The sequence below is a fragment of the Lolium perenne genome, chromosome 6, assembly GCF_019359855.2.
Source record: "Lolium perenne isolate Kyuss_39 chromosome 6, Kyuss_2.0, whole genome shotgun sequence".
NCBI classification, from domain to species: Eukaryota; Viridiplantae; Streptophyta; class Magnoliopsida; order Poales; family Poaceae; genus Lolium; species Lolium perenne.
In genome coordinates, this window is record NC_067249.2 from 79,795,486 (window position 1) to 79,809,690 (window position 14,205).

A 14,205-nucleotide genomic window follows, 5' to 3' on the forward strand; every position below is an offset into this window, starting at 1 on the left:
GACCCCATGAGCGCGGAGGTCGACGAGGAGTCGTTGGTCCTGTCGTCCGGAGGGTTGCCGCATGGCCGTCTCGCCATGCTGAACAAGGCCGTCAAGCATACCCTCACCAGGACCTTCACGCGTCTCAAGGCGGGCCTCACCAAGGACAGCCCCCCTCTCCCGCCTCGTCGCCGGGCTCGGCAACAACCCGCATACGACGTAAGTTTCCCTCATTTCCATCCTCTTTCCGACTTTCGTTCATACATTGCTAAGTGCTAACGAGACATGAATTTGTGAAATTGTAGCCTGACTTCGAGGCGGCCTACGCGGCCGCTCATCAAGAATATGAGGTGGCCTTCAACCGGCAGCAGCAGCAGTTCACGGAGTACATGGCATATATACATGTAAGTTCCAACCTTTGTTTTCGCAAATGATGACAAGTCCCACTTTCCCCTAGTTTGATGCTTCATTTCTGCAAAGACTGACATGCAAACTATCTTGCAGGCGTCGATGTTGGCCAATCAAACTGGACAGACAGTGGATTTAGGGCCGATGCCTCCCTATCCGGGGCCGGCGCCAAACTATCCATCGAAGGAAACTTTCGCTGCGGAGTACTATGGGAGAACAGCGGTAAGTTCTTCGCCAAACCGAATACTACGACTTTCCTTTGCCTCGCAAATTGCTAACATCTCGGGAACATGTGTGTAGGGAACGGGATGTTCCGGAAACCAGGGTGGTGGGAGGGAGATGACACCGGTTCATCATGGTGGACCTTCTCCCGGTGCTACTCCCGGTAGTTCTCCCGGTACTTCTCTCGGTGGTTCTTCCGCAGCTTCTACTGGAAGGCATCCGCCCGGGCCGGTGTTTAGCGGCGACAAGCTCCTCTAGTTGTATGCACACTATGGCACCATGTATGCACTATGGCACTATGACACTATGTATGCACTTCATGTTACGTGTATTTGCACTTCATGCGATGTTTCTGTGAATTTTATGTGAATTATATGTTCTTTTATATTCTGTCAAATCTGGAAAACGAAGGAAACAACAAAAAACGAAAAAAACTGGACCAGATGGTCGCCGATACACCGACGGGTTTCCCCTCGGGGTAGGGTCGACATGGACCAAATGGTCGGCCCTACGCCGACGGCCACCCCCTCAGCGTAGCTTGCGCGCGGGCTTCCCAGGCTGCGCCACGTGCCCCCGTATGCCGAGGGCCACCCCCTCGGCGTAGCTTGCGCGCGGGCTTCCCAGGCTGTGCCACGTGCCCGCGTATGCCGACGGTGCCCCCTCGGCGTAGTGTGCGCCAGGGCTTCGCAGGTCGCGCCACGCGTCCACGTACGCCGACGGTGCAGCCCTCGGCGTAGCCGTAACGGCCGTTACCTTGACGGTGCCGGGTAGCCACCTGTGCCGACGGCCAGTACGCCGACGGGTGGGGCCAGCCGTCGGCCCACTCCGTCTACGCCGACGGGCGGCGCTACGCCGAGGGCCACGTGTGCTGTGCCGAGGCCAACCTTCCCCGAGGAGCTACCCCGAGGGGCCCGTCGGCGTAGCGTATGCCGAGGGCGAGGCGGTGCTACGCCGAGGGCTGGAGGCCGTCGGCATCTTGGCAGATTCCTGTAGTGTAATGCTATACGTATCAAACGTGACGGCTTCAAAATGGAAAAAAGAAACCACAAAAACCCAGAGAAGGAACACGAAAACATGATTCTTGGCGCCGGCCGTCCAATCCAAGCCACCTAGTAGTATTTCTTATTGACGCTCAAACGAAACGCCTTTTTGTTAGCGACGCCAATGAAATTGCTGAGTAAAAAAAGACATCGTCAACAAACAACCAAATGGAGATACTCCACCTCCGGACCATGGCCCATGGGACGGGGTTCACTCGACCGGCGAAAACGCGGCAAAGCCTCGCGCGCGAACGACAATCATCTCCATGACCCATATACGCCCACCACCACTAGCACCACTTGCCTACTCATCCCGATCCCAATCCTAATCCGTCCCCCCGCTTTAAATCGCCCGCAGCTTCTTCAACCTGTGTGTTCGGCTTCCTCCCGACCCCACCTCTCCCTCTCCCTCTCCCGCTGCCCCGGTCCTTCCCTGCGAATCTACACGCAGCCTTCTTAAATAGCTGGAGCTTTGTCTGAGCTCAGAAGCACACCACACCACACAAGAGCAGAGCTTGCTCCTCCTCCTCCACCCACCCGCAGAATCTTTGAAAGGGTCTACATGGGGATCTGCGCGTCCACGGAGCACCTGGAGCAGGGGCAGGAGACGGACGAGAACATCGTGTACGTGATGGACGAGCAAGGCGTGGCGGCGGTGGCAGCGGGGGACGCGGCGTCGGCGAGGAAGGTCGCCTCCCTCTTCTCCCAGAAGGGCAAGAAAGGGCCTAACCAGGACTCCGTCATCCTCTGCCAGGTACTAATCCCTTCTTCCTTCTACACCTTCATCTTCTTGCTTTCATGTCTATGTCGTCGGGTTGGATTGTTCGAGCTGCTGCTGTTTTTAGCTCTGGCTGGGTGTTCTTGAGGCCTTCCGTGATTATCAGCTGATCATGAGAGCCTACTAGCCTGTTCTGCAGTTATCTGGGAATCTTCTTCTTTCCCGTGCGATTATTTCGTACATATGCTGGAATTTGTGCCTTTATTGGTTAGGTTATATGCTGGAATTTGTGCCTTTATTTGTTCACTGTAGTTGCGAACAGGAACAGTTCATTTTGCTTGAAGGTTCTGGTAGCTCTATACAGTACAGATATTTCCATGTCAAGAGCTCGACTAATCTCTTTTGGTACCGGGTCAACTTGCTCCATTCAATTTTCTTCTATCACCTGTCTAGTCATCAATGTTATGGCTACCGCTTCAAGGAAGATGACTTGCGGGTGGTCTAGGCTAAAAAGACAAATCTCCTCTTTAAAATGTTGTACTCCGTAGTAATTATCATCAACAAAAAAAAAATCAGTTGACAAATTGACAAACTGCTCCATCTGTAATTCTTGTCAGAGAGAAGGTGAAGGAAATTCTATTTGGGTGAAGGGTGCTAACTAAACTTGGGATGGGTAATGAGTAGCACTACTATCTCTGCCGTGCAAATCATTGTTTCTTTACACCAAAAGGTGTGATCATTCAGATTTTGCAGCTAATTTGTCTGCAACTATTGCACCTGATGCTGCCTAATCCTTTAGGCGCACCATGTGATCCTCTAAAGGTTCCAATATCTGCTCCCAAAGCAACCATGTGTTTTTCCTGAGATTCCAAATCTTACCCAAAGATTTGCTTTACCAGACACCACTAACCTCACCTACCATCTGAATTTAGAACTATCAAATATATGTAGTAGTATCATGAATCATGATCGCAGTTTTCTCCTCCAGATCAACATGGTTATCTGGTCAGTTTGACTAATTTCATTTTGATTCTGTCAACCAGGGATTCGGCATGGAGGACGGCGTCTTCTGCGGCGTTTTCGACGGCCACGGCAGGAACGGCCACCTGATCAGCAAGCTGGTGAGGGACTACCTCCCCTTTATGGTGCTCAGCCACCGGAACGCGCTCTTCCTGGCCGACGCCGACCTCGACGACGCGGAACACTTCAGCGACGCCTCGCCCTCCTCCTCCACGGACAGCAGCGGCAACTCGTCCCCGCACCCGTCCCAGCTGCTGGAGGAGTGGAGGGAGGCCTGCACCAACGCCTTCAAGGCCATGGACAACGAGCTCAAGGCGCAGGCCAACATGGACTGCTCCTTCAGCGGCACCACCGCGGTGTGCGCCATCAAGCAGGGCAAGGACCTGATCATCGCCAACCTCGGCGACTCCAGGGCGGTTCTTGCGACCATGTCCAACTCCGGGTACCTGAAGGCCGTGCAGCTCACCACTGATCAGAAGCCCTGTCTGCCTGGTATGCAACCATCACACACTCCTGACTATGAAGAACCAGACTCCATTATTATCACTATGCAGCGATCTAATTAAGCTTTTGAATTTTGCAGAGGAGGCCGAGAGGATCAAGCGCTGCGACGGCCGCGTGTTCGCGCTCAAGGAGGAGCCCAGCGTGATGCGCGTGTGGCTTCCCGGCGAGAACTGCCCGGGCCTCGCCATGGCGCGCGCGCTGGGCGACTCCAGGCTCAAGCACCACGGCGTCATCTCAACGCCACAGGTGACGGCCCACCGGATCACCGGCGCCGACCTGTTCATCATCCTCGCCAGCGATGGGGTGTGGGACGTGCTCAGCAACGAGGAGGTGGTCTCCATTGTCTGCGCCACGCCGCGCAAGCAGCACGCGTCAAAGGCCGTGGTCGAGGCGGCGGTGCAGAGGTGGAGGACCAAGTACCCGTCGTCGCGCGTCGACGACTGCACCGCCGTCTGCCTCTTCCTGCAGGACCAGCTCACCTGGGGCAGCGCCGCCGCGGCCAGCAGGAAGGTCTAGACTCCCGATGAGTCAAAGAAACTCTGACTCCGGCAAAGCCGGCTGTTTGCTCGATCTTGTATATGCCCTTTTTTGCCGGTTTTGTTGCAAATGTGCTGCAAATACTGTATTTTCTAGGTTTTGTAAGTCTGTAATATAGCATTTTTTTTTGCAGATGAAAATGCTTTCATCGGAGTTTGTGCTCATGGCATCTCCACATAAGCACCCAAAAGACCTAAGGTCCCAAAATGGGTTCTCAATAGAGTCCTCGACTAATTGTCGGCAATAGACGTGGCCCAATACTTTGTTCGGAGCTCTCACATCACTCCGCCCCATGTCTGATCGGACAGATGGGCCACCTGGCCCTTGGCAGCAACTTATAAGCGGCCCACCTTCCCCACGTACCGATGGTGTATCTCCACTCGCGGCGATCATGTGCCTCCCTGCCGGACTTAATGCACGCAACAGCGAGCCCACCCACTACTACTTTATAAGCACGGCACGGCGCACATCCTCTCCGTAAACACACACACGCTCTCTCTATCTCCTCGCCCCACACTAGAGTATGCCCAGAACAACGTTCTTGTGCCACCGGACACGCGCCTCCCAGTGGTTCGAAGATTAGCATTGGGGGCTACTTGTCCCGCCAATACTAGAGGGGGTTGCTCTGGACGCTTACATCCAAATCCGTCACTATGCCACCCAATGGGGAGGGTTGCTGCTCTTTCAGCATGAGCGTGAGGTGTAGCTCACGTTCCTCTATGCCCCCTACGGTGGCCAGTTCAACTGCCTAGGATGACACATATGGTAGGAAGGTTGCATGCTCTACGATGTCCTCAACAAGCAGAGTCGAAGCAATCCCACACAACGGGGGCTTTTCTTTCTCTTCCTCGTCTCTCTCGAAGTCTCCGTTTCTGGTCTTCTCCACGGTTTTCCCGGGCCGGACCGGAGCCTCTCACGCCGGCGCTGCCGTGCGTAGAAGGAGATGGGATGGTGCCGGCTTTAGATCTAGGATTAGTGTTTGCCTAGTATTTACCTTGATGGAGTTTGAGGGTAGGACGGCGGATTTCAGCGACCGGATCCGCCGCGCCATGGATTTCCTCAACTGCGCTGCGTCTGGCTGGTGGCAAGCTGCGCCGCATGCCTGGCTGAGGGAGTCATGCATCCCTCCTAATAAGGCTCGCATCTGGAGTTTGGAGCAGGCGTTTTCTGGCCAGGCTCTGCTCTGCCTGATGGTTCTTCAGTTTGTGGTGGAGCTCCCATGGAGGGAGACGGCTGCAGTGAAGACCTCAGGCAACTCCTTCAATAAGGTCTTCTATCTGGTCTTTTGCTGCCGTAGATTTTCTCTAAATTTGCCTCCTCCAACTCGTGGCGGGAGTTTGAGGTTCGATGGCGGATTTGCTCTCAAAGTTCGGTGGCTGGAGGCCTGTTGTTGTTGGATTATGAATCGATCCGAAGCCATGTTCTTCTCTGCATCTCTCCATGGTGGAGTTGGGGAGGGAAGCCGTGCCGATAAGCTCTGGTTCGGAATCCGACAGCGCTGGAGTAGAGACACAGATGATTGTGCTACATCCTCGGCGGCCAAAGTTTGCCGGCCGACTCAATTGGCCTTATGGTGGCCTTCCTCTTCGCCGGTGATGGTTACCGGCGTTTGTTCAACCTCCAGGTGGAGGCCCTATGCGGAGTGGGAGGCGGCGTTCCCCATTTTCTCGGAGCCAAGTGGTGATGTCCCCGGCACCGGAGAAGATGGCCGTGCTCTGTACTCCTTGTGTGTAAGCGGTGATAGGGGACCCGATGGCTTTTTGCAATATTTTCGAAGGGTCTTCTCTGTTAAAAGTAGGGACCGGTTTGTTTGCAGCTATCTTTGTAAGGTCCTTACTGCATTTGTACCTGTACCGCTGATCTAATGAATGTGTCCAGGCCCTTCTGGGCCTCTCCTTGTTCAAAAAAAAAAAAAAAAAACGATGTCCTCGCCCACTACGGTTATGTTCCTCCACGCAACACCCAGCGTTAGGCAGCATCAGTCGTCTTCTTTGCGCCTTCGAGGTCCTTGTTGTCGCATACCTTTTCGCACACAGTAGCCCCGAGGATGGAGCTGACGCCTCCATGGTGCTCCACTTGTATCGTCTTCCCGACGCTCAAGATGGATCTGACGTTGCTGCCAGGTCGCTCCACCCGAATCGCCTTCTAGACGCCATCGCTTGTCCTGAATAAGGAGAAGGCAGTGCCTCTGCCATCGTCGCTGCGGTGCCGCCTTTTTCTCCATCGCTCCAAGGTGAAAGAAGACCATGCGACCTCCACCGAATAAGGTGAAGGAGGGGGAGGAGCCATTATGGATGAAGGACATGCGGATGCAGGCGGCGCTACACGAATATCTCACTTCGAGAGAGGGTAGACCTTCATTGGTTAGTGTGCACAAAAGGATGAGGTTTCTTTTCCGTCCTACAAATTGAAACCGTTCTAGCTTGATATTGCGATATCGTAAAATCATACGATTGAAGCATGGAAACCATTTCGATGGCGGTAATGACATCTAGTAGTTTCTATGGAACCATGCCACTATGGTCATCTATATGACTAGACCGTGCCGCTTCACTAGACTTTTTTGAAGGAGTGTGGTGTTTTGGCATATGGGAGTATATGCTCCCTCTATTTTGAAATGCATGTTACATATATTTTGAATTTTTCAAAAAATAAAATGAAAAAATCACACATACATACTCACGTGCTATGCACTCACAAAGTCGTTACATGCAAAATCGCGTTATCGTGTGGAGTGTGTAAAAAGATAGAATTCAATGCTAAAAATAAGGCTTTTCATAAGATAAATGTTCTCGAAAATTCAATTCGGCTCCCAGGTGCGTATGCACCCTCTACCAAAAGAATCATATTTCGAAATGTCGAAAAATTTTAACAATTTTTTTTACATGTGCATCTTCATAATATATGTCCGTTCGTCAAGTTTCATGAAAAACCAATATTTTTTGTGGTCTATATAAAAAGGAGGAAACTTATCTTGTGAAAAACATTATTTTTAGTACTGAGTTTTATCTTTTTTACACACGTCACATGATAAGTCGATTTTTTATGAAACAACTTTCTAAGCGTGTAGCACGAGAAGATTTACATGTGAATTTTTGGTTTCAATTTTTTTGAAATTCAAAATATGGTAAGATGTATTTCAAAATAGAGGGAGCATATGCTCCCATGTTCCAAAACACCACTCCCAAATGTTTTCTTTTTATGTAGATCACATAAAATATTGGTTCCTCGTGAAACTTGACGAACACATTATTGTGGAGATGTACATGTAGAATTTTTGTCAATTTTTTTATATTTTAAAATATAAATTTTTAGTAGAGAGAGTATATGCATCCGGAAGTCGAATTAAATTTCCAAACTATTTGATCCCCATGCTCGTGACACCACTTTCTAAATAAAAGTTGGCTAAGTCTAATACGAAGCCAAGCAGTAAGAGAAATTCATCCTGCGTAATTAATAATCGAAAACAAAAGTGAAACGGAGAGAACAGAATCGGTTGAAAGAGCAACATTCCCGGAGAAAGAGGCAGGGCTCACCAAGCTCTCGGCGTGTCGGCGGATGTCGGACTGCTAGCGTCAAGAGGTTATGGTATCGTAAATCACGGTTCAAAATTATTCAAGGTCAAAAATGCAGGTTTTCTACAAGCTGGAGCACAATGGTCAACATTGGTTATCGGGTCCAGATTCTCAACGAATCTCTAAACGCTCAGATCACCTGCCGAACTAATGTAACGTGCCGGCTTGCACGGAGGTTCAGTTGAACAAAATGATCATGTACGACTGCACGTAGATCCGTAGCTAGTAGAAAAATATCGCGAGAACATCCGTAATTACTAAGTCAGGTTACCGTAAATTTAACCACGCTTAGATAAAAAAAAGCATGAATACCATCTACAACATCAACTTTGTTCTGTTAGATTCATTATACTCTGTTAGATTCATTATACAGTATAGCCTTATAATATGGAGAAGTTTGACTTCAAGTAATCTAGATATTCAAGTAATCTCAAGGGCGTTAGAAAATATACAAGCGTAGAAATTAATCTTTGCCATTAGATTCTAATAAGGAACAGGTCGTTCAAATTAATTTGAAATTACAATATAAGAGCTCAAGTTCTACCGCCACTTCAAGTTTCAAGAAGAATCGCCCGAAGATAACAGAACATACCATCACAATACTTCGCAGATACCATAAGGTACAAAACAGAAGATCAGGCCGACCACATTTAGTTTAGGTGCAAGCTCAGGTGCTCTTTTAGGAATCCAAAATATAAGCTACATACAATTTACAAAGGAGAAGACAACACGAGCAAAATTTTCCAACGTAGAAAGGTCTTATGATGGAAGAGATACAATGGAGATGCCACAAACAGGACGGCTGATAATCATTGTGAACTTCTCGACAAGCCTGTCATGGATGACCAGCCCATGCACATGTAATCACCGGTCATTCAGCCAAATGACCAAGATGTGCGTCCAAGTCATCTTCCTCATCGTCCTCGTCACTAGATCCTTGGGCACCATAGTTGGGGAAAAGAAGCGGGAGGGTATTCAGTGAGAGTGTCTCGATGTATGACTCGTGCTCATAGTCACTGGCTGAGTCCTTGGGTAGCTTTACGTCTTTAAGCCTTGCACACTTCGCTCGCAGTTCTGCATCGATGTGGGCGTTGAAGCACTGACGCAGATCAAGGGACTCAAGGTGGTGGCAGTTGTCGAGGATGGTAGCAAGTGCATTGCTGTGTAGCCGGTTGGCGAAGAGTTGAAGGTGACGTAGCTCACGCATGCTGCTGGCTATGTCCAAGGCTTGGTGGTTGTCAAAAGATTCTTCACATGGAATATTGACCCATCGCTTGTTCAGCCGCAGGCGCTTCAACTGCGGGAATGCTTGGCCAACAGCCTTCATTGAAATTTTGATGGAGCAGGTAGTAAGCTCTAGTTCCTCAAGATGTGGGGATCTCTTGCCCACAGCAACCAAGCCTTTGTCTGAGACCTTCATGCAGTTAACTAGCCGAAGGCTTTTCAAGCCCTTAGTTCTGCAAATCGTAGTACTTCAGTTAGATAAAAGAGCATTGATCAACAACCTGACAGCAAGAACACGCGGTAAGATATCCATAAGTTCCCTAAAGATACAGAAGGTGCACTCTTAAGGGAAAATGGTGGAACAGAAGCTATAATAATTACATATATTGACATATCTTCAGACCAAAAAAATCAAATGCCAAACAAGAAAATTACAACATTAAAATAATTATATATTGCTTATTGAGCTCATCAACTTCTCGCAATTTACCAATTCAAGAAAACGCTTCAGTCCCTTTTGTATCTTTGCGTGGATTGATACTCCACCATACAAGTTGCGTCCAAGCGAAGCAAAACCAACAAATAATAATGCAAGATACCATGCATAAGATGTACGCTCCTCATATAAAAGATAGCTAATCTCATATTGTCAGCTTATATTCCCTAAGCTACATAGTGCTATTTCCCTCCTGCCTTACAAAATAAAAAATACAACGTGGCTATTCATCTAGTCATCTTATATACTTCCCCAAGCTGCATAGTGCAATTTCCCTTCTGAAAAAAAAAACAGCCTAGTGGAGAACTATGGTAGCACAAGTGCACAGCAAAGAAATAAATTCCAGTAATCGATATTTTTGTTTTGGCCATGTTACCATCAACTTAACGAACCATGACAATGAACATTAACCCAAACAATCCCAGCAATACTTTCAAAATTATAAGCTATTTTTGTGACCTTAGTTGGTGATATCAATGACAGGCATGTTGCTGTGAGTGCGTGAATAAAGCAACTACATATTCCTTGAAATCCTCACAGGAGCTGTGAAAAAATATCTTAGACATTCATAAGATAGGCAATTAGAACAGTAGTACAGAATTCAATGAAAAAAATGTTGGTTGGCGGTGCACAATTCCAATGTCTAAATAAACCTGAAGTTAAAGGCCACACATAATATGGATTTAGCAATTGGTCTTATGCCATATGTCAGCTATTAGCCGTGAGACAGTAGTAGAAAATTTCATGAAATCTTTACTTTGAATAAATATGCTTTCATTAACCATCAACCAAAACAGAGAAACACAACCAGAAAACAAACTGGAAGGTTAATTTTTGGAACAGTGGAAGCTTCTGCAGTCTTATACTCTTCTGAAGGAGTTCACCCAAGCATTATCAGTGAACTACACACCAAACCTGGACATCATAGAAGGCAACAAAAACAGCTCTATATACAAGATGGTTATGACCTAGGTAACTGGAAATACAAAAATCAAAGGAAACCCACACTTGGATAGACCATATAATCCACAAAGATGGTAAGAAGTTCACAAAATCTGACGTACACTCCTCACAGAAGAAGACAACCGAACCGCAGAACATGAATCTGCAGTACCCTCTTCACAGACGATGACCAAAGCAAAAAACATTAACCTCTGGTACCCTCTCACAAAAAAGAAGACCAAAGTACAAAACATTAATCCGAGCTATGTTTCTTGCAAAAAGTAACAAGATATCATCGATACTGAAAACCAGAAACACCACTTGCTATATAAACTTGGGTTCTAAAAAGAGATAAGATCTTTGTCAAAACAAGGATGCATCATCCCCATTTTTGGTTCTGTATCTTTCCTATTTTTATAGCAGTGCATCAGAAATAGGTTGTTGAACTAATCTAAAACACACGCACACATTATCTCAATACAAAGCAGCTCAGTGTCGAGCGTCGAGCGACGAGCATCAAAGAACAGGTCAATCATGTCTCGCTTTGCTGACAGTGCATATATCTAGTTCCATGGCTATTCAGTTCACTGGTGAAGGTGTGGACAATACTCCGTTGGACACTACTGCGGGATGATGCATTTGTGTACTATCGAAATTAATTTAACTACACGCAGGTAATACGGATAACACATTGCCAATTGATTTAATCTTGTATTCACAATGATAAAAAAACATTTTGGCATGACAACAACAAAACACCGTGTTAGTAAAACTTACAGGAACATATATCTCTGTGTACGCCACACCAAAGATAATGATAAAAAATGGACTAAACAGAACAAACTCAACCGCCGTCATATAAACAAAGAAGAACCCTTAATTACCTAAAGTTGCACAAAAAACTAGTTTGTAAACACTAAATTTTCATCCTTGAGATACAAACATTCACAAACGGCATAAACCACTCACAAAAGCAATATTTTCACCCTTGTGGACAGGTCAGAGTTTGCGGCTCTTGCAGCAGTCTTGGATGGTCGATATTTTCACCAGGGCAACAATCTCAGAAAGTGATACAGCAACAGGCTCAGCAAGGTGGGGTCATGGTTCTGCATGGCAAGGGTAGTGATCTTTTTCTGGAGGTGGCGGTGTTTTCGGGCCCAATCGGCACAGCCTGATGGGGTCAGTCTTGCCGGTATGTCAGTGCAGGGCCAAGCTGTTAGTGAAGTGACCACAGACTGCGGGCAGTTATCCTCTTATGTGCCCTTTTAGGCGACCAGGAATCTTTTCCAAAGCCAACCAGTGCACAAAATCACTAACTGTGATACGTGTTTTCTGAATCGAAAACCGCTGTGAAGCATCCGGGCTGTGCGGCACCGTGACTCATGAGCGGGCGGTGAATTTCAGCTAGGCAACCCTAGAGCTGGGTGTGTTTGTGCTCAGCAGTGTGGCGTTGGTCTCATGTTATGTGGGTGACAGGGCTTTCGTTGCCATAAGGTGGTGTATGGTTTTTGGGCCAGTTTTTTGCTTATAAACAGGAACATTCCACTCTTCTTCATGAACTGCAAGAGGACACTTCCCCTTCAACGTTCCAAACAGAAAACTGAATTTCTATATAAAAACCAAGAATAAGGCCCCAGTACTGAAATTAGAATGCTGCCCGTTCCTCTGAAGTTGTCACATGGTAGCATCACTATAAAAAGTATGGCACCTTATTACTTTATTAGCCCCTTTGATCATAACAACAAGATCAGGATCTACCCATGAAGACCGCGATTAGAAATTCAGATAACCGATCACACGGATAAGTATGTCGGGCTGAAGGCCTAAACCAAACCCAAAAAAATCTCACAGTGGGAACAAGTTCCTGATCCACGGCGACCGATAACAATCTTAGAAAGAAGCAGAAGGTGGGTGACAACCTCTTGGAGATGTAGAGGAGCAGCGCGTCGTTGACGAAACAATCGGCGCTGAAATGCTCGAGGCAGCCGTGGGCGCGGTCTACGGCAGCGCGCGCCATGGCTACCATGTCGATGGTGGGGTCGAAGCAGTCGGAGAGGTCCACGCGGCGCCAGAGGTCGGGCTCGCCGGTGGCGACGCGGAGCCAGTTGCGGCACACGACGGCGGTGCCCATGAGCACCTCCGACGCGCCCAGCCGCTTGAACACTGTAAGGAGAGCATCGTCAGGGAGCCCGGCCCAGTCCGGCGCTGGCGCCGGCGGGGGCGGCGCGGTTGCCATGTCGATCTGGCCTAGGGATTTGGAAGCTAGAGCGGTTGCGCGGTGTGAGAGGCCAGTGAAGACTGGAGAGCAGCACGCAGTTTGTGGTAGCGGAAAGCGGATACAGGCCACTTCTTTTCAGCTTCGAGGCCTGGAACCGCTGAAGGCCGGACGAATAGCAGGCCTCCAATCGTAGATTGGGTCTTTCTGGCGTTTCCTATTCGACGCTTCACGCGAACGATAGCATGAGGTGTAAGTCAATCCCTCAACTAGCGATAGGAGGGCTGGCCTGTTAGGTGGTGGTTAGGAGAAAGATGGTGAGCAGGAAGAAGATGGCGGCGGAGGAAGACGTGACTGGGGAGGAAGAAGAAAAAAAGCCACGCCCTCACCGGAGATGACACTGGTGGAAAAAGGGCCTTTGGTCGCGGTTCGCAACTGCCATTAGTCGCGGTTGCGCAACCGCGACCAATTAAGTGCGACTAAAGGCCCCTCCTTTAGTCGTGGTTGCTTACGAACCGCGACTAAAGGCCCGTCCACGTGGGCGCCAGGCGACCGTCGGGGCGGAGGACCTTTAGTCGCGGTTCTTCTGGCCAACCGCGACTAAAGGCCGCCGTAGGTTTAGGGTTTTAGGCCCCCCCTAAACCTGCCCCTCCCCCCCCCTAAACATGTTTTCTGTTTAATTTGTATTGTTTTATTTCTTTTGTGCTTTATTGTAATTTTGAAGGAGTTTCACATATTCTACGGTACTACATATATACATGCATATGAATGTACAATTTCAAACAAATTTGAAATTAGAACCAAAAAGAATTCAAGAGGAATAAACAATATATATTCAATATCATCGGATGACCATATACAAGTTTGAACAAGTTTCCATACATAATTTAATGCATGTATAGTTCTACATCCTCGCAATGGTGTTCTCCTTTAGGATCGAGGACTTCCCTCCTGAACCATCCAGCTAGTTCCTCTTGAAGTGGTCGGAAGCGAGCTTCTGGACTAAGCATCATCCGGAGGTTATTCCTCTGAGCATTGAGATCACTCGGAACGCGCTCAGAGGTGTATCTCCGGATCATCTCACAGACATAGTATCCACACAGATTGGTTCCCGGTGGCTGAATATCGCCACCATTCTTAGCCTTTGACCGCATGAAATGTAGCTCTTTTTTGAATTCACCGACCTTTGTATCTGAGAACCGTCTCCAAAACCTACGAGGCAAAGAAAATTAAATGAACAAGAGAGTTATTAGTTAATTACTTGAAGCTTAATTAGGAAATGAACGAAATAGGCCGATCGATATAGAGCGCAAATGAATGAAAAC

At 48.1% G+C, this 14,205-nt stretch overlaps 2 protein-coding genes across 2 annotated transcripts; one reads left to right on the forward strand and one right to left on the reverse strand.

Annotated features, from left to right (window-relative positions):
* The first annotated feature begins 1,988 nt into the window (after window positions 1-1,988).
* LOC127307798 (probable protein phosphatase 2C 12) lies at window positions 1,989-4,592 on the forward strand. Its single transcript, XM_051338576.2, has 3 exons — window positions 1,989-2,403; window positions 3,411-3,879; window positions 3,971-4,592. The coding sequence occupies exons 1-3, from the start codon at window positions 2,212-2,214 to the stop codon at window positions 4,405-4,407; spliced, it is 1,098 nt and encodes a 365-aa protein (XP_051194536.1). The 5' UTR covers window positions 1,989-2,211; the 3' UTR covers window positions 4,408-4,592.
* Window positions 4,593-8,582: 3,990 nt separating this feature from the next.
* Window positions 8,583-12,981, reverse strand: LOC127307799 (putative F-box/LRR-repeat protein 23). The gene is made up of 2 exons (XM_051338577.1): window positions 12,585-12,981; window positions 8,583-9,460 (listed from the first exon to the last, which is right to left on the reverse strand). Exons 1-2 carry the CDS (start codon window positions 12,899-12,901, stop codon window positions 8,875-8,877), a joined length of 903 nt encoding a protein of 300 aa, XP_051194537.1. The 5' UTR covers window positions 12,902-12,981; the 3' UTR covers window positions 8,583-8,874.
* Between the last annotated feature and the right edge of the window lie 1,224 nt (window positions 12,982-14,205).

Bases quoted from the DNA above. Each gene is read 5' to 3' on its own strand.
- LOC127307798 (XM_051338576.2), top strand. From the start codon at position 2,212: ATGGGGATCTGCGCGTCCACGGAGCACCTGGAGCAGGGGCAGGAGACG. The intron at 2,404-3,410 runs GTACTAATCCCT...TCTGTCAACCAG, and splicing joins ACTCCGTCATCCTCTGCCAG to GGATTCGGCATGGAGGACGG. The intron at 3,880-3,970 runs GTATGCAACCAT...TGAATTTTGCAG, and splicing joins TCAGAAGCCCTGTCTGCCTG to AGGAGGCCGAGAGGATCAAG.
- LOC127307799 (XM_051338577.1), bottom strand. From the start codon at position 12,901: ATGGCAACCGCGCCGCCCCCGCCGGCGCCAGCGCCGGACTGGGCCGGG. The intron at 9,461-12,584 runs GTTGTCACCCAC...TACGATTTGCAG, and splicing joins CTCCTCTACATCTCCAAGAG to AACTAAGGGCTTGAAAAGCC.